Source organism: Globicephala melas, chromosome 5 (genome assembly GCF_963455315.2).
Source record: "Globicephala melas chromosome 5, mGloMel1.2, whole genome shotgun sequence".
Lineage (NCBI taxonomy): Eukaryota > Metazoa > Chordata > Mammalia > Artiodactyla > Delphinidae > Globicephala > Globicephala melas.
Genome location: NC_083318.1, coordinates 106,644,949 through 106,664,368, shown reverse-complemented (window position 1 = coordinate 106,664,368; position 19,420 = coordinate 106,644,949). Strand labels below are relative to the sequence as shown.

At 39.8% G+C, this 19,420-nt stretch overlaps 1 protein-coding gene across 1 annotated transcript in view; it reads right to left on the bottom strand.

Annotated features, from left to right (window-relative positions):
• Window positions 1–19,037, bottom strand: part of DCHS2 (dachsous cadherin-related 2) — a 148,055-nt gene extending 129,018 nt beyond the window's left edge. Inside the window, 2 exon segments of the mRNA XM_070045535.1 lie at window positions 3,709–3,940; window positions 19,000–19,037. Of these exon segments, the coding sequence (XP_069901636.1) occupies window positions 3,709–3,781 (73 nt within the window). The 5' untranslated portion in view covers window positions 3,782–3,940; window positions 19,000–19,037.
• Between the last annotated feature and the right edge of the window lie 383 nt (window positions 19,038–19,420).

Below are 19,420 nucleotides of genomic sequence, written 5' to 3'. Positions count from 1 at the left end.
TTCTGCCTTTCTTTTCAGGACTTTTGACTTTTCTGTATATCATTAACATGAGATAAATCACAAAAATGTAACCACAGGTAGCCCTAGCAAAAGAGGTAACTGGGCAATAATAAATGACCCACACAAATGCTTGAAACCTGTCACCTTAAAATAATTTGAATTAGAAGTAATGTTTGTTGCAGAGTAAAATTACTAAATATATAGGACAACACAAAAGCTAAAAATTGCTCCTTTTATTTACTAAAGAGACTACTTCACACAATGTAGAAAAAAATCAACCTGTAGTTCAAAAAATGGGATTAAAAATACATGAAAAAGAGCTATTAATAAATAAGCTTCTTGTGTTTCCTCCTTTTAAAACTCAAAACAGTGTGGTCTGCCTCGTGCCCACATCAAAAGAACCCACTAACTGAGAATAACAGAAACGAAGGCTTAAGTCGATCTCTCTCTCCTGGTGCCGAAACCTGTTATACAAAAATGTTCTTTGAACCAACAACACACTTAGAAAGCCAGAAACAGAACAGGAAGATAAACCCACAAGAGAAAACAACTAGGACATCGCCACACACCCTCCAGTTTTCTCCAAAACGTTTTTCTTCCCAGATGAACACAGTAAGTCCAAAAGCTCTATTTTTAATGCACGAGTCTTGGTTGTGGCACAAACAGATCAATGGAAAATCTCGTCTTCATGAACACTTGAGGCTATAACACAAAGTATGTAAGCTTATAAAATAGCATGTCTAATATAGGAAGCCTCAAAATGAAAGCACGAAGGAACCAATGAGAAAATGAATGAATGTCTCTAAGAGAGAATTTTAGAGTATTTCAAGAAGTGATAATGTATAAATTGGCTATCAATTCTCAATCTTCTCCTCTACTATATAACTATGTACAACTATATGCGTGTGTGTGTGTGTGTGTGTGTGTGTGTATTTAGTTTGTATACTTGTATACCTAGAAAAGAGCTGGCACAGTTACACTGGAGAGGGAATTTGGGAGAATTCTGGGGAAAGTGGGGGTAGGCCCTAGTGTCCCCGCCATGCTGCATTAGGGAAAGAGGATTTTAAATGAAGGTTTGCTCTGTGTTATCAATGATACTGCCCTGCAATTTCTTAAGAGGACGCAATAAGAATTTAAATCACTTTCCAATTATTTCTAAAGGTCATTTATTCATTTATTCCACATATATTTATTGACAGAGGCAATTTCTTGAGACTATGTTTACACTGACAGGCTCTGTAGACACAGGCCTTTATAGTGAAAGCAAGAAAGCCCAGCCTTTTATAGGTTCAACAAAGACACAGATCCAGAAGAGGAAAACCATATTTCAATACAGCTCCTTGTTCTATTCTTTGAGAACATCAACAGTTAAACTGACTTTTATGGCATGGCCTAGAGGCCTAACTATTATGCACAAAATAGAAAATGTGTCCATAGTTGTAGTCAACCAACAGATGAACAACTCAACTGTTCAAATTGGAGACTAATGTTCACTAGGCAACTTTTTCCCATAGTTAATCATGATACTGTTTCATTCTCTTCTAAAGGTTAAAGTAAAGCATTACCAGCTCTTATGACTTTCTCATGAGTTGTGATTAGGTGCAACCACATTCTCAGCACTGTAAGACTGAGAATGTTTTCACCCTAAATACAGCAACATCGAAATTGCCAACAATAATAACCCAAGGTTACTTCCATTATGAAGTTGGTCTTTGCTTTAAAAAAAATACCATACTTCCCTAGATAATAACCTACTTAAAGTGTTCTCCCTGATTAACAATGGCATTTGTCTAATGCCCGTGCCAGGAGTGGAAGCCTGTGGCTGACTGAAGCCAGCACAGCAACAGAAATATCTCCTAAAAACACAATATAGTATAGCTCATTCTTCAAGATCATCCAGGGGAAACTTGAGGATGAGTGTGTTGATGTCTTTTAAAAACAATCTGCTAAATGCTTTTAGATCCTGTGCCCTGATTACTGGCTGACCTATATATTTTTGGCAATGCTAGTGCCCTGGAGCGTCTGACCATTTAAATAGCTAAGGTCCTCAGTTTAGATGAATTTTGAAAAAGCCAAGATAAGTAGACTAATTTCCTAAAAATGTATTTTCTTCTGATCTTTGAAATGTTAAAACGGCCACACAAAAAAAAAAAAAAAAAAAAAAAAAAAAAACGGCCACACATCAGTGGATTATTTTGACCAAGGAAAGTTTTGCCTTGTAAAGACTGCCATTGTAAACGACTAATCCCCCAGCCAGTCTTACATGCCAGGTGAAGTACACTTACCAGGTAAGAAGCAATGACTCTTTACCTAATGGGGCTCGTTGAGAGGGCAAACTAACCTGGTAGATCGGATTCCCTGTGTAAATTATTGTTTGTTGCTAATGAACGTTGTCGTTGCCAAGGATGTTGTACAGATCCAATGAGACAACGTACAGAACTGTCTAGTGTAGCACCTGACATCATCATCATCACAACAGAAACACATTCCAACCATGCTCAGAGCAGGTGTTTTAAGAAGAAATATAATCTTGAGGAGATCTCTGCACTCTCATTCTCAATGAAGCACTATTCACAATTACCAGGTTGCAGAAAAAACCTAAATGTCTATCAACAGATGGATGTAAAAAGAAGATGTGGCATATACCTACAATGGAACATTATTCAGCCTTGACAAAAAGAAGGACTTTCTGCAACACAGGACAATATGGATGAACCTGGAGGGCATGACGTTAAGTGAACTAAGCCGGCCACAGAAGGACAGATACTACATATTTCGCTCATATGAAAGATCTAAAATAGGCAAGTTCATAAGATCCAAGAGTTGAAAGCTGGTTGCCAGGGGCCAGCGAGGAGGGAGAAATGGCAAGTTGTTAGTCAATGAGCATAAAGTTTCAGTTAAGCAAGATGAATAATAAACCCTAGATCTGCTGTACAACATTGTACCTCTTGTCACCGATAATGTACTGTACACTGAAATATGTGTCAAAGGGCAGATCTCAGGTTAAATGTTCTTACTACAATAAATAAAATAAAATATTTTGTAAAAGTAAAAAAGCAAAAGGAAAAAAATTTTTCTTTTTCTTTGCAGCCTCATTTTTGGGCAAAATACCTGTAATATCTCCATAGGATTATAATGTAATATTATACACTTGAAATTTTATAACCAGATGTTGGTTATAAAATACCAAATATTGTAACCAAATATTGTAACCAAGTATTTCAAACTTTTTTTTTGTTAACAACAAACTAATAGGAAGAGGAAGTAACCTCTTAAATATTGATTATTTCTGAAAGATTGTTTGCCCATTGGACTTTTTTGGCAGATACACAATTACCATATTAGAGAACTAAAAGGAGCTTTAGGTATCATTTCAAAAACAAGGAAACTAAGACCCAAAGAGATTAAGGGAATGCCAGACCTAGTACCAGAAAGGGATTTCTTTGGACGTCCGTACAATGCTCTTTACACTAGTAGGGTGTATTTGTATGTTGAAATGATGACTGAGGCCAATGAAGGTCATAAGACCAAGAGGAGGCAAAGCTGGGAATCAGATCCAGTCCTAACCTACAAAGCCCGGCTCTTTTCAGCATGCCTTGCTGCCTTATGGAATGTGAAGTGAGTCCTGCAACACCCCTGCCAAGGGAAAACCAATTCAGCTAATTTTCTGGCTCTTATGCAGAAGTTGTTGATTCCAAGCTCACATACCTGTGGTGGAGTCGATGGTGAAAAGGAATGACAGGTCTCCGAGGACAAGCTCATAAGCCACTGTTCCATACATCCCGGAATCCCTGTCTGAGGCAAGAACATTGATGATCTCAGTGCCTGGCTGGGTCTGGCCACTAATGCTCGTCACATAGGTTGACGGGTTAAACACGGGTTCATTATCATTCACATCCTCCAGTTCCACACGAACAAAAGCTTGGGCGCTGAGTCCACCCTGTTGGATGGATGAGAAGTGGTTACAAATGGGTCTCACCTGAACACTGGGATGCAGAATAACTGAGAAGGATCCTAGAATAGACTTTTGAAACAACAAATTATATATATATATATATATATATTCACTTTAAATATATATTCATTTTACTTTTAACCTTGAGCTATGAGTTCATGGTATCTATACTCCAATGCTGATTCTTAAATAGGAATGAGATTACCACTTAAAGCTCCTAAGAGGCAATAATTTCAGAGTGGAGGCCAAAGATATTCAAGGAAAGTTTCCCTGATGTCCAAAGAGTGAAAAAAAAGAACCACTTTCATCCCACAGATAATCTTTAACTGCTAAGGAGAAAGGGTAAGGGAGTATTGGAGGGGGGTGCAAGAAAAGACTGACCCATATGAGGGAGATAGACTTCAGTTATTTGGAGGAAAATTGTAACAGAGGAAAGAGCAAGTGCAAAGGCCCTGAGACAGGAGTGCAGTACATCCCAGGCCTGTTCAGGGAACAGCAAGGAAACGAGTAGGGTGATATCAAACGGGCAGGGACAGTTCACAGAGGGCTCTGTGGGTCTCTGAGAGGACCGTGGCTCTGACCCATTTGAGGGCTTTGAGCAGAGGAGTAGGTTGATTGCCCTGAAGGGCAGTAAGGTTGGAAGGAGGGAGACCTTCTTCCCTCCTTAAACACTCCTTGAACCCTCCTCCTCCTGGAGAAGCCAGGAGATCTGGATCTGACATCTGGTCCTGCTGGCCTCCGGGACCACAGCTAGGAAGCCAGAAAATCATCAAGGCCAGAGCAGAAGGTAGCAGTGAAGGTACTTTTCCTACAGACTTGGGGCCAGATTTGTTTTGGGGTTCTTAATTTTCCATGTATTAGATAAGAAATATAGTGTATAAAACAGTGAGAAGTGGATCCCATACTGGCTTTTTGTGTGTGTTTCCTCCATCTAAAAATAAGGAGCAGGAGAGAGAGCACAATAGAAGAAGATAATCCTCTGCAAGTTTTACTTTTCTAAAGTAAAGCATATGTTCCTACTTAAAGCACCATTTTCTATTACTATCTGGTACACTTTGATACTATCATCTTGGACAAAAATCCTTGGTAAGTCACAACAGCCTGAGTTTTCTCACTTACTTATCCTCCCTCCCTCTCTCTCTCTGTCTCCCCACATTCCCCCTCCCCAACTGTGGCAGGATGCACTGAGCAAAGAGGAAACCCAAAGGCAGTGAAGAAGAAGATTTGGCACAGGACAAAGAGAGCACGCTGCTGTGGGCTCTGGAGGGAGCACGAGCTGAGGGTGATGAAGGGCAAGAGAGAGAGCATCATTTCATATTGTTTGGGATGAAGTTAACCATGAATCCAGAAATGCCTCTCATGCGCTGAGGGCCCATGTACCCGAGACACTGGGGACTAAAACAGAATTGAGAAAGACTAAAAAATAGTGTGATTTTCCATGTTCTAAGCTGAATAAAGTGCCAGGCCTATGTCAGTTCTAAATTAACACAGTAAAAATAAAAACAGTGGCAGTTCCATCCAGTCTGTATCCTTAAAATGCAGACTGGCACTGTGTCTTTAGTAAAGCTAAGTAACCTGTGGGTCCTCAGGTGGAGTGGAGCGGAGCGAGGGGGCTGCAAGCTGACTCCTAGCAGACGGGAAAGGCTGTGCCTGCTGATTCTCCAAACTGGATTCCTTCTCAGGTTTGCTTTCCTTTTATCCTTACTTTCCTCTTTCTTTTAAATTTCTCCACAAGTTCAAGAAGTCATTTAGGTTTGGGGTGCGGGGGCGGGGGTGCTGAGAAAGCAGGTAAGAGAAGAAATGAGAGAGTGGGGAACACGTGAAGAAATGAAGATCACTCTACCTTAAGACCTTTAAGAACAAAGATGTTCATTCCTGGGCTATCCATGAAGACCCTCAATCAGTCCATGTCACCAAAAACAAGCAAAATATTAAATGGACAAAGTGAAGAGCTTGTTGTCACAGATTAGTGAATCTTTTTGCAGGAACAGTATTATACATAGATTCAGTCTTCCTTTTTATGAATCCAATTTTTATCTGTTAAATGTATCAGTGAGGGCACTTTCCTCTTGTAATAACCATTTGTGAATGAATGTTAAGTGTGCTTCACGTGTATTTTCACCTTCGATTGTTATAATCTCCCTTTCTAAAGATTTTTATGGTTTCCCCCACTTTTACAACTAGAAAACCAAAGCACAGAGAGCCTATGTGACTTGTCCAAAGTAAGTGAGACTATAAATAGCAGATCTGCAACTGGAACAGAGATTAATCTGTCCCCAAAGCCCCTGTGACTTCTTTTAAATTAGACCTCTAAATTATTGCTATGGTATAAATTCTACCTTTCACGAAGGACTTGTTTAAAGACTATGCTATGGGCAATGCCAACCACGGACTCCATCTCAGATTAAGTCCTGCTTACAAAGGACTTAACGTTTATGAGACAAACACTATACAATGGGGTTTGTGGCACAGAGGGACAATCTGGAGCCAGGCGATCTGGATCTGACACCTGGTCCTGCCGGCCTCTGGGACCACAGTCTTGAGAACGTCAGGGAGTCCGAGGTTGAGCTGCCTCTTTTGTAAAGCGGGCCGCCTGTTCACCTTGCAGGCCTGTTGTTGGAAGCAGTGATATAATATGTATGAAAGGATTTATTATGGCTAATCACCATCAATTATAAGATTTTACAGCCTCCTTATCCTAAATACTTGGGACCAGATAGATTTGTCTTGGAATCCTGATATTTTTAAGTTTTATAAAAGAAATATAGTGTCTATACCTAATGAGGTCTGGAGTGGCAGCCCTTAATCACTTAATATTCTGCAGCAAAATGGATGAATAGACACATTTAGAGGGATTAAAAAAAAAAAACATGAATAGTCTCATGTCTGTTCAAGTCAGCTTTCTCACCAAGTGAGTTTTCAAAACTCTCCATATTGGGGCTTCCCTGGTGGCGCAGTGGTTGAGAGTCCGCTTGCCGATGCAGGGGACACGGGTTCGTGCCCCGGTCTGGGAAGATCCCACATGCCGCGGAGTGGCTGGGCCCGTGAGCCATGGCCGCTGAGCCTGCGCGTCCAGAGCCTGTGCTCTGCAACAGGAGAGGCCACAACAGTGAGAGGCCCGCGTTCCGCAAAAAAAAAAAAAAAAAAAAAAAAAAAACCTCTCCATCTTGAGAGCTTTCAGAACTACACATAAAAGATTGTGGATCTTTATTACTCAGATGCAGATGTGCTGTGAGCATTGAATGGAGGGGGGAAGCCTCAGGGCTGAAGAGATCCTTGAGATGGGTCCTCACAAACAAATAGCTTTTAGAGCTCCAGCGGTGTGCATGTCTGAGTCTGGAGGAGCCCTTTTTAATCGGAAGATGTGGGCCCTGAGGCATGGCTGCCGTCTGGGGACTGAGGAGGACCTGGTACAGTCCCTCCCGGTGAGTTTCTAGGGCAGTCTTTGTTATAGTGATTCCAAATCAGAAGAGTAGGAGAAAATTGGAAATGTGGTTTGGAGAGTCATAGCCAGATATTTGGAAACTAGAAGAATTCAGGATCCAGTCCCATTTACAGGTAGATAACAAAACCTCAAAGACAATGAACAGGACTAGAATCTGAGTGCTTCAGCTACAGCCAATCCAATCATTTCCTTGCTTTGCTTCTGCAACTTATTTATAAAAATCCTTCCCCTGCTCCTGTCCATGGGGCACTCCTAACTACTTCTGGTTGAATGCGGCCTCATTTGAATCAATTTTTGCTCAAATAAATTCTTAAAAATTAAAAAAAAATAGGATTTAAAAAACAGATATTTCAGGTAAAAATAACATCCTAGAAAATATAAAGATTTTTTTTAAAAGTCTCTGTCATGTTGTAGGAGAGGTAAGCACACTAGCATGGCTTGGAGGGCGAAGTAGAGGGTGGGAAAAGTCTAAAGAAAAGCCTTGATGGTCAGATTCATGGAGCCTCATCTAAATGCTAAGGAGGATAGACTTTGTTCTGCACACCTGTAGACTCTCTCAGTAAAAAGTGTGGCGTGTACACCCTGAATACCTATATATTTACTAATAAATTATATATTCATTTACTATGCTAAATATTACATATATTAAAAATACCACAAAAGTTTTAAAAGGATGAAATTCTAAGTTGTAATGTTTTCCTCCTAAACCCCCACTTGGGACACTATTGCTGTCATGAATGAAGGGACATGATCAAATCTAAGTTTTAGAAAAAGATACCTGAGGTAGCAAAAAAGGTGCATCATAAAAATAAACAAATAAAGAGGTTCCTTAGTCAAAAAGGAAACGGTGGATTAACCAAGTCAAATGGGTTCTCGGCCTCAGGACTTGTCACAGAACCTTCCCGAGGCACATTTCTATCAGGTGGGGTGATTTCTGAGCTGTTTTCCAGTCTTATTTATCACAGAACCCTCAGTGGAAGGAACATCTCAGGAGGCAAGTATCCCACAGAGCACAGTGTGGTGAAAGCTAATCTAAGCTTTCTCCATTCCATCAAGTGTTCACTTCCCAATCCTCTGAAACTAAACTTCTGTCCAGCTCCTCAAGACTGTCCTGATCATGCAACCTCTGAGAGACCCTGACCAGAACCACCCAGTAAGCTGCTTCCAGGTTCCTGGCCCTTAGAACTGCATGAGATATTAAATGCATATTATTTTAAGCTGCTAAATGTGGGAATAATTTGTTACACAGCAATAGGTAACTAATACACCTCATAAGTTCTTTATATGAATATTTCTTAACTTTGTCTTATCCTTTCTCTTTCCACCAATAAGTTGTGGTTCACTTTGATATAATTTTAATCATTTAGGTTTTAAAATTATGGTAAGAGACTCTTAACCAATCTACCTGAATCCCAATCCTCTCAAGAAGTGCTGTGAAAGTTAGGAGTATTGGGGGAAATCACCAGACTTGAAAGCATACAATATTGAAGGCAGGAGGTTGTCTAGGACCAACACTGGATATGGAAAAATACCTGTTGTTTTGTCTATTTTGGCCATTGTCTGCTTCCCATGCTCTCTGTTTTTGCCTCTGGGACTCCTGAATAGAATATTAATATCTATCCTTCATGTTTCTTAGCTTTTTCTGGGCTGTGCTTACTTTTGCCAATGCATTCAAGTCTATAGTTCATAATTCAACAAGCAAAGGTGAAGGGAACTGAGGGTCCAGTTTGTTAAGGAAAAAAAATCAGTGAACCGTGGTGTCACCAAAGCCAAGAGAAGCAGTGTCCAAAGAACAATTTCAAGTTGCTTGAGAAGCCGAATAAAATGAAAATAAAGAAAGAACCCCAGGATGTGTCACAATGTAAATCATGTTACTAAAAGCAGTTTTACTAGAGAGGTGGGATGGGAAGAATGGATCAAAGAAAGACTGAAAAATGAGGAAACAGAGACAACTATTTTAAGTAGATTTGCAGTGAAAGATAGAAGAGGAAGAAAACGGTTTTCTCAAAAGCTACCTGCAATCAAAAGGAGGTTTTTTTTCAAAAGATGGACACTACTATTATTTTTTTTAACATCTTTATTGGAGTATAATTGCTTTACAATTGTGTGTTAGTTTCTGCTGTATAACAAAGTGAATCAGCCATACATATACATATATCCCCATATCTCCTCCCTCTTGCCTCTCCCTCCCACCCTCCCTATCCCACTCCTCTAGAGGGACATAAAGCACCAAGCTGATCTCCCTGTGCTATGTGGCTGCTTCCCACTAGCTATCTATTTTACATTTGGTAGTGTATATATACGTCCATGCCACTGTCTCACTTCGTTCCAGCTTACCTTTCCCCCTCCCCAGGACACTAGTATTATGCCCTGTAGGCTTATGGGAGACATTCAATTGAATTTGACAAAATCATTACAGAAGTGAGATCCTTAAGAAGGCTGGAATGGGGGGAGCCTGAACAGCAGAGGGATTTGCTTTCAACGCAAACAGGGACATCTCTACTCTACTAACAGGAAAGAGGGCAAAGGATGTGAGCCAATAGCTGGCAGGAAGATAAGGACTTCTCTCTCAAGCAGGTATATTATTTTTCTCCAGGCACATTCAGCTGCTTAGGCAAGTACAGAAAAGGCAGAGTCAGGTTTAGATAGGGCTGGGGTTTTATCTGGAAAGGTCTGTGGAGCAATGGAACTAAAGGGAGTTTGCAGGTGAATGACTTTAAATATGGGTCAATAAACTAGTGGTCTTAACAGGAGATCACTCTATGGGAGTAGAGGTGCTATGTAAGTGGAGAGAAAGATGAGAATGCTTATCAGAATACAGCATGCTGGACATCAAGATTTCAGAGGTTGGAAACCAGAAAGACAAGGAATTGAGAGGCTCAGGGTGTTGGGTGGTCCGAAAAACAGACAGTGAAGTTTCCAGGAGGGAACAGTAATGGAGAGGAAGACTGAGTAAGATGTAAAGGTCCTTGGTGACAACAAGGTTTAGAATATGACAGCAGCAACAAAGATTGTCCATGGTGTGGTCTGACAATATGAACTTCAAAAGGAGTTGGTCCTGGAGAAAGGAGTAAAAATGATTTGGATGCTGCAGTGGGCAACAGGAGGGCACCCACCTCAGCACCTCGCTCCCAGCTTGTGATTAGTGGCATATGGACTGCTGCGCGAGAGAGCAAAGAGGAATCGGTATCCTCAGGGGAAGCCTGTTTTGATCAGGGCAAGAAGATGAAGAAGCAGTCAGACACCAGGCTGAGTGTGCAAGAGAATTTGCTAAATGATGGACCAGGAGTTCCAGAGGGCGTGGTAGAAGAGTATGGGAGGGTGGGTAGGAGATTGGTCCAAATTAAAGGATGAACAGAGCAGGATGGGGATGAGAATACAGATGATGGATGGCTGGGAGGCTTAAACTTCTAGAGTTAAGAATGAGGCAAAGTGGCATTTAAGACATCTGGGAATTAATCCTGGTAGTGTATTAAAGAATGGCAGACAAGCATTTCGAGATATGGTTAAGACAATTTAGCTAGAAAATGTGGGCAACTGGGCAATGGTTTATTCCTGAAACTGGGGTAGCAGGGTTGTGATCAATGAAATATAAGATAAGAATAAGCTCTTGAATTCTTTTTGGAAAATGAGATAACATAATCTATTAAAATGAGCATGCCCTAAGTTTCAGTTATGTAGAGTAAATAAGTTCCGGAGACCTAATGTACAGCATGATGATTATAGTTAATAATACTCTACTGTATACTTGAATTTTGCTGAGAGTAGATCTTAAGTGTTCTCACCACTCACTATGTTTGATGATGGATGTGTTAATTATCTTAATTGTGATAATCATTTCACTATGTGTACATATAATCAAAACAACATGCTGTACACCTATTTATACAATTTTAATTACACCTCAATAAAGCTGGGGGGAAAGGAAAAAATTAGTCTGCCCTTTTACTTAGCAAGTTTGCTTCCAGAGATTTATTTGCATTATACACAAACTCTGCAGTATAACTTCAATAGTCAACATTTATCATGAATATATATAATGGTGTCAATCTACTTTCTACGTTACTAGTCTGAAACAACCCTCCCCTAAGCCTGGAGTGGTGAGATAAGAGTTGAAATAGCTTTATCTCAAACACATATTTCAGCTACAGAGTTCAGGATGTCACAAAAAATAGAGATAGAATGTTAATAAACACACACACCAAAAAAGAAACATTCATTTGCAGAAAATGAATAGTAAAAGGAAATAGGAGTTAGATATAAGCATGGAATAATTCAATTATTGTGAAAAATCACTTGACTTGCAGTGTAATCCAATTATTTATTTTCATCATGTAATTTTATAGCATCCTCATGACTTCTATGTATGAGGTAAATAGCAGCAATTGCAGTAGCAAAAATAGTCTATTTCAGAAGTAATACAGGTAGAATAGAAATGATTGAGTTTAAAAAATATTGACAGTCATCACAAGGATAAATAGAGAAGAAGCCCAGAACATCTAGGTATTTTAATAAGAATTCTTCTATTGATAGATAAATATCTCTTAGCAACCAGCAGCAAATGGGTTCTCAGCAATTTTCTTCCAAAGAGCTTTCAGGACATGTATTAGAAACAGAAAGGATCAGAGGAAAAACCATAGATTGTCAAGGTGATTTTGTACAGTTAAAGGCCTTTGTCAAGGTGCAGTTCATCGTTTTAATTAAATTCATTATGGCCTAGAATCCAACATCTTGGACCTAAAATATCTTGCCTGAGTTCATTAATTTTTTCAAATTGGAGCTGGATTGCTTCTAGGGGACAGCCTACCAAGTCGTTATCAACCTTGATATCTTCATCTTTACCAACCTTTTTGATTAGGAACATGTGCTGTGAGTAGATATTGCATAGAGTAATGATGACAGATGAAGACTTCACCCTGTAGAAATGCACAGTTCATCACAGAAGAAATTTACAAAGGTTACGCTGATAACAGAATAAACCCTGCACACTGGATAACACACACACACGCACACAAGTTGCTTGCTCTCATACATTCTGACGCAAACACTAGGGACACTGGAGGCAGTTTCAGGTCCGAACAAGGTGAAGATTAGGAAGCTGTTAAAACCCTATGGTTTGGGGGCGGGGAAAGACTCTTCTAAAATTTATCTTTAAAAATGCATCGCCAGGTCTGCCCCCAAGAGGACCTGCTTCCAGGCTGGCTGAGTGTGCAGCTCCCTTCTGGAGCCGCCGCCACCGGGAACCCTCATGATGGGCAAGAAGGAGAAGACAGCCACCAGTATGGAGAAGAAGTTGTCCAAGTGCTGGGGAAGGAGGAGACCCTGAGGCTCTGATAGCCCATTTCTAAATGCTAGATGCTAAAAAAGACTCAGACAATAGAAACACTGTGATCCCCCACTCACCAATGTTGAATGTGTCATTCTCTGCTCATTCTGAGAAAGATGAATTGATCCTATCACTACACAAACCTTTGGGTCCTGAATTTGGCACCCAAGACCTGGGAGCAAATCAAATCATCAGGAGGTCCTTTAGGTCAAAGCAGGTATCAGATGGTAGCCTGGAAAACACAGCTAATTCTTCTTGGTGGTTTCCACAACAGTACAAGGGATTACATCCAGGACAATGACATGTATGCCTTTAATCTGGGCACATTCACATGGAGTAAGCTGTCACGATGAGGGATGGGGCCACACCCAGGCTGGGCTGCCAAAGATCCGTCACTCCCCAGAGAACCATATTCATCTGTGGAGGCTACTGGAAAAGTTCAACAAAGGCGGACAAACACACCCTGCATTCAAATAAACTCCAACTAAAGTCTGAGGAAGGAAGAAAAGGAAAATGGGCGTGGACTCAGAGTACCCCTTGGGGAATAGAGCTCACTCCAAGAGCTGGCGTTTAGGCAGGTGTGGTTCTGAATCATCAGACACTGCTCCTTGGGGGTGTCTGTGACGAGGAATGGGAAGAGAGCCTGAAGGGCAATGATTTTGATTAACTGTACTTCTATGACACCTGGGTCAGAGAAGAGAAAACGTAAGTGAGACTAAAAAAGTGAAACCCAAAGGTGATAACAAGTGGGGATGTGGGAAAGCCGGCATCCAGGAGCCCCTGGAGGGGATTAAAGTGGCGGATGTTGAAGATGGGACCATGATCACCATTGAACAAGAGCCCTCCACCACAGGCAACAGGAAGGAGGAAGAGGGTTCAGACAAAGCCAGTGGCCTCTGATGGAGCCAAGTCCTCATTCCAAAATCGTATTGGTCCAAAAGCACAGGCTGCTCTACGTTTATGGGGCTTGTTTGAAGCAGGTGACTCCAGTTCATCCCCAGTGACTTGTACTGCCTTGATTTGTACAAGATGGAAGAATGGAAGACTTTGGTGAGATGGATCCAAAAACAAAGAGCATCTGCAGGAGGTAAACTTGGAGAATGATGGAGATGAGTTAAAAGACTCAGAAGGAAGAGAGAAAGATGAGGAAGATGATGACCAAAGAGGAAAGTGGGGAGGAGGGTGAAGAGGAGGTAGGTGCACATTGGTGGCGCCTGACCAACAGTATGTGGATTCTACCCAGGACTGAGCAGTACTGAGTGAAATTTTCTTGGGATGCCAGGGCCTGACACAAAGGAGAAGAAAGTGCTGAGAGTAGCCCATACCATGACCCAAACTTGCTTTGATGATTTAAGATGCTACTCTGGACCAGAAGTTAAACTGAGTAGTGAATTCCCTGAATACGACTGAGTGTTATTTCCAAGAAATTGGAGTGAAACAAGGTGGCTGCAAAGATTTTCTTTTGTGTAGTCTGATGCGTACTAGGGTTCAGGTCAGCCCTTTGCCATCCTCTCTGGAAAGACTCTGCACCAGGGCAGCGCATTGGCTGCATCTTCCTTTTCTGTATCCTGATGCTTTGACATCCGGGGCCTTGCTTGTCCTGGAGGGACTGCCAGGGGGTCAGGGGAGAATGCTTTTCCAATGTAAACCAACAATCCCAACCACCTCCTTTACTGGCTGTCACACTCTGGGCCACTATTCACCTGCCCTAATCACCCCACAGCCAGGTACCAGATAAATAGAGACAGGATTTATGCCCCAGGCCACTGAAATTATTCTATCTAGCCAGTCTTAAGCTTGCTTATTCTGCCTCTCCCATTCCTTCCCTTGGAAACCACAATAAAGGCCCCTACCCAGAGTTTCCCTCTCCCCCTCTGCCTCCTGACAAACCCAGTGCTTCCCGTTGTGCACACACCATGTACACTCCCTCCCAGAATGTGGCATGCTCCTCCTCTTGGGATCTGTGAGTATAACAAACTGTTTTTTCAATGGCAGTTGTCTCCTTACTCATACCTGAATAATAATAAAATCTATATTAAAACCAGGAAGGGTGCAGACCAGTTCCCATGTCTAATGGAGCTGGGCCTAAGATATCACCTCAACAGGAGGATGAGATCTTGAATATGAAGTACCCACAGGAAGGATGTTTCTATTCTAACAAAACTGGAATATGTTGTACTTTGTTGGAGGGTTTTCCATCTACAAAACAAGGGGTTTTACAGAAGAATATTCTAAACATATAAACACTGTAGAGAATATTCACGCACATCATCGTCTATAACAAAATACCATAGCGGGATGGCTTATAAACAACAGAAATTTGTTTCTTACAGTTCTGGTGGCTAGAAGTATGTGATTAGGGTGTCAGTATGGCTGGGTTCTGGTGAAGGCCACAACTTCTTGCTGTGTCCTCAGACAGCATAAGAGGTTAAGGAGATCTCTGGGACTTCTTTCCTAAGGGCGCTCATTCCATTCCTGAGGGCTCCACCTTCATGACCTATCCACCTTCCAAAGGCCTCACCTCCTAATATTACCACCTTGGGCTTTAGGATTTCAACATATGAATCTGAGGGGTACACAAACATTCAGACCATAGCAATCATCGACCTGAAGATTGTCTCTTCTTTGATTTCTAAAAACTAGCAAAAGCTGCTACACTGTCTGTAAACACTTTCTCAGTTATCCTGAAAATAAAATACCTTTTAACTGGAGAAAAAAAAGCATCTCCTTTGTTCAATCTTGGAAAGCTTTATGGAGGGATGGTGTGGTTAAAGATGAACTTGAATTTGCAATAGAGACTGGAGAGCTGAGAGGGAAAGAAGGTATTCTTCATAGAGTAAGTGTGTAGAGTAGGTTCAATATGGAAACAGAAAGAAATAAGCAAGGAGGTTTAAATTAAATATGTAGGTTGATTTTTCATTCCACTGCCAATGCTCCTAATTAATGCACTACTTTTTGGCAGTAAAAAATTTCTGGCATAAAGTAATCTTATTTCTATTAAGATAATTTCTACATACACTTTTATAAAATCATCCAAAAAAACCAACTAATTAGAAACAGATGTTCAACTACTGCAGTATTGGATTTAAACTGGTTATGGACTCCTTTTATAATTGTCTCAAAGTCTATTAAGAATATATTTCTGAAGCCTTGGATAAATGTTTGTGTATGCATATATTGAGTTTTAAATAATCATATAGACTTGAATTAACCTAAACTCCTCTGTTTGCTCTTGCTTTTGTTTCCTACTTCTTTTCTTACATTGAAGCAAAAATTCCTGAAACCACATAGAGAGGGGTTGTTATATCTAAGCAAATACATCATGGTAATTTTATTGAGTTAAATGACTTTATTTTCATGTTTGTCTCTACGTGATTACTTGTAATAAATATATTTAGATTCATCTTTTCCCATCAATTCGTGTCTTAGGTAACTTCTCCCACTAATTTCAAAAGAGAAAGATTAGACCAGAAAGGTGTTAGCAGTACCAATCTACACAAGTAAGTAGTAGGCAGATAAGAAAAGAAATAAGGAAAGTCTCCAAAATAGACTAAGTGAAAAAAATGTGTAGAACAGTGCATAAAGAAGACTGCCTTTGCTGTAATGTAATAAAAGTTGAATAAGCTGTTTCTAAAATGTACTTGGAAATGTAAATGGTCAGGAACAACCAAGGCAATCTTGAAAATGAAGGACAAAACTAAACAAATACATGATATCATGACCTATTATAAAGCTAAAGTAATTAAGAGAATATGGAGTTAGTACAAAGGTAGACAAAGAGGTCAGAAATAGGGTGTCCAGAAATAGACACACACATATACAGTCAAGTGATTCATGACAAAGGTGACACTACAGCACAGTGAGGGAAGAGTGATCATTTCAGTAAATGGTGCTGAGTCAACTGAATATCCATATTGTGAAAAAATAAATGTTCCTCCCACTAGATTGAAATAATAAGTGTAAAAAGTAAAGCAATAAAATTTTTGGAAGAAAAAAACAAGAGAATACCTTCATGTCTCCAAGGTAAACAAATACTTCTTAAAAGGACAGAAACAGTATTAGATGTAAAGGGAAACAAATGGATAAACTGAGTTTAATTAGAATTAAGAATTTCTGTTCCTCAAAAGACTCCACTAAGGGAGTGAAAAGGTAAGCCACAGAACTGGACAAGATAGATGCATAAATATATCCAACAAAGGGCTTCCATTCCAAAAGTGTAAAGAATTCATACAAATCAATAACAAAGAGAAGCCAATAGTACAATAGAAAATGGGTAAAGAATTAGACACTTCACAAACAAGTTATACAAATAGCCAATAAATATATGAAAAAGTGCTCAATTCATCAGTCATCAAAGAAATGCAAAGTAAAACTCTAATGTGATACGCTACTTCACAGGTACAGAACTGCTATAAGTAAAAAAACATTAAATACCAAATGTTGGGGAGGATGTACAACAACTGAAATTTGTGGGAGTATAAACTGGTACAACTATTTTGAAAAGTTGTTTGATTTTCTTATGACATAGCAATTCCATTCCTAAATATAGACCCAATATAAATGCCTATATTTTTTCAATAAATTACATGTATAACACAGTTAATAGAAATACTATTTGTCATAGCCTAAAATGGATTCCATCAATTACAAAACAGATTAAAAATTATTGTAAATTCACATAAAAGAATAATATAAACCAATGAGAATGAATGAACTATTGCTACACGCAACAGCAAGAATGATGCTCACAAATAATGCCCTGTAAAAGAAACAATAAAAACACATACTGTATGAATCCATTCACTGAAAGCTTAAAAATAGGCAAATAATATTTGGTATTAGAAGTCAATAATGATTATCCTTAAAGGGTGGGAAGGATGGTCACAGTAAGGGGCTGAGAGAGGGGTTTCCAGGGTACTGGTAATGTTTCTTCATCTGCTTCTATGTATGTTTTCATTCTTCAAAAATCCATTGAGCTGTACACTTATGATTCGTGCAATTTTCTGCATGTACTTTATACGTTAGTTTAAAAGTTTACCCAAAAAAGACATAAAAGCCAAATTGAAGGTGCCCCCACTGATCCAAGATGGTTCAATTAATATGAACATCAGAAAAGATAAGGTCAGTAACGTACAAAACATAACAAATATACAAAAAATACAAGAATTTATAACCGAACTAGGAAAAAATCATCAGTAATGTTTGGAGATGGTAAACGCACCAACTCATTATTATAAAAACTGATAAAGTGAAAGAATCAAGCATTAGACTGCCTTTCCTGTACAAATTATACTTCAGTGTAATCAAATAGTTGATGAGAGAACATTCTTCTTTTTTTTTTTTTTTGCGGTACACGGGCCTCTCACTGTTGTGGCCTCTCCCGTTGGAGAGCACAGGCTCCGGATGCACAGGCTCAGCGGCCATGGCTCACGGGCCCAGCCGCTCCGCGGCATGTGGGATCTTCCCAGACCAGGGCACAAACCTGTGTCCCCTGCATCGGCAGGCGGACTCTCAACCACTGCGCCACCAGGGAAGCCCTTGAGAACATTCTTCTTAATTGAAGTATTTCAGATAATAAATGCAAAAGGAAAGACAGAATTCAAAAATCACCCTACTGCAACCCTTAATGAAATAATGTTATGTGTCTGCTGATGTAATAAGAAGCACAGAGCACCACCTATATAAAGCCAAAACTAATCAGTCTCTGGCTCAAAATGGCAGTTTATAGGAACTACGATAAAAGAACACATTAAGTGAATCCTAAGGATGTAATCAGCCACATTTAGAATATGGAAAACTTATAAGACAATTGATCTGATTTTTTTCCAAAAATAAATACTGTAGGAGAAAAGGTAAGGGGGATGAGTGGGGGACTAACTGTTACAGATTGAAATTTAAGGAATACAGCAATCAAATTCATTCATGGACTTATTTGGATCTTGATTTAAACATGCCAACTACTTCAAGACATTTTTAGGTAATCCAGTAAATTTTAAATGGAATGGATATTAGATATTATTACAGAATTACTGTTAATTTACTATAGTTGTGTTTTAAAAAAAAGTCATTATCTCTTAGAGATATTATTGAATTATTTGCAGATGAAATGAGATAATGTCTGGTATTTGCTTCCAAACACTCCAGCAAAAGAAAGAGGTAGTGATTTATGAAACAAGATTGGCCAGTTGTTGATTGATAATCCTTGGTATTCTCTAATACACACACAGCGGTTCACTTTTGAGTATGTTTAAAATTTCATACATAAAGACTTACCCCATCCTTAGCTTTCACCAAGAGATCGTAGGTGGCTGGATCCCTTTCCCTGTCGATATCTTGAGAAACACAGATTTGCCCATCATGTGGGTCTATCTGGAATGATTGAGGTGCTTCATAGCTTTGGAATCCAGCATAAAGAGAATATTCAACAAAGCCATAGAGTCCTGCATCTGCATCGGAGGCTTTTACCTGTGAGACAGGAGGTTGATCAGTGAGGAAAGAGAAATGCTAGCGTCACCTTTCAATGGATCATGAATCACTATCCTGATGTGCACAGCCAAGTAGCCCGCATAGCTATTCACAAAGTGTAGGCTTTGGTTTTCTCTTTCTCTTCTCTTACCTTCTGTGACAACTCACCCTCACTGTCCTCCTCCCTTTGTGAGGTCTCCTTTTCAGTCTCCTTTTCTATTCCTATACT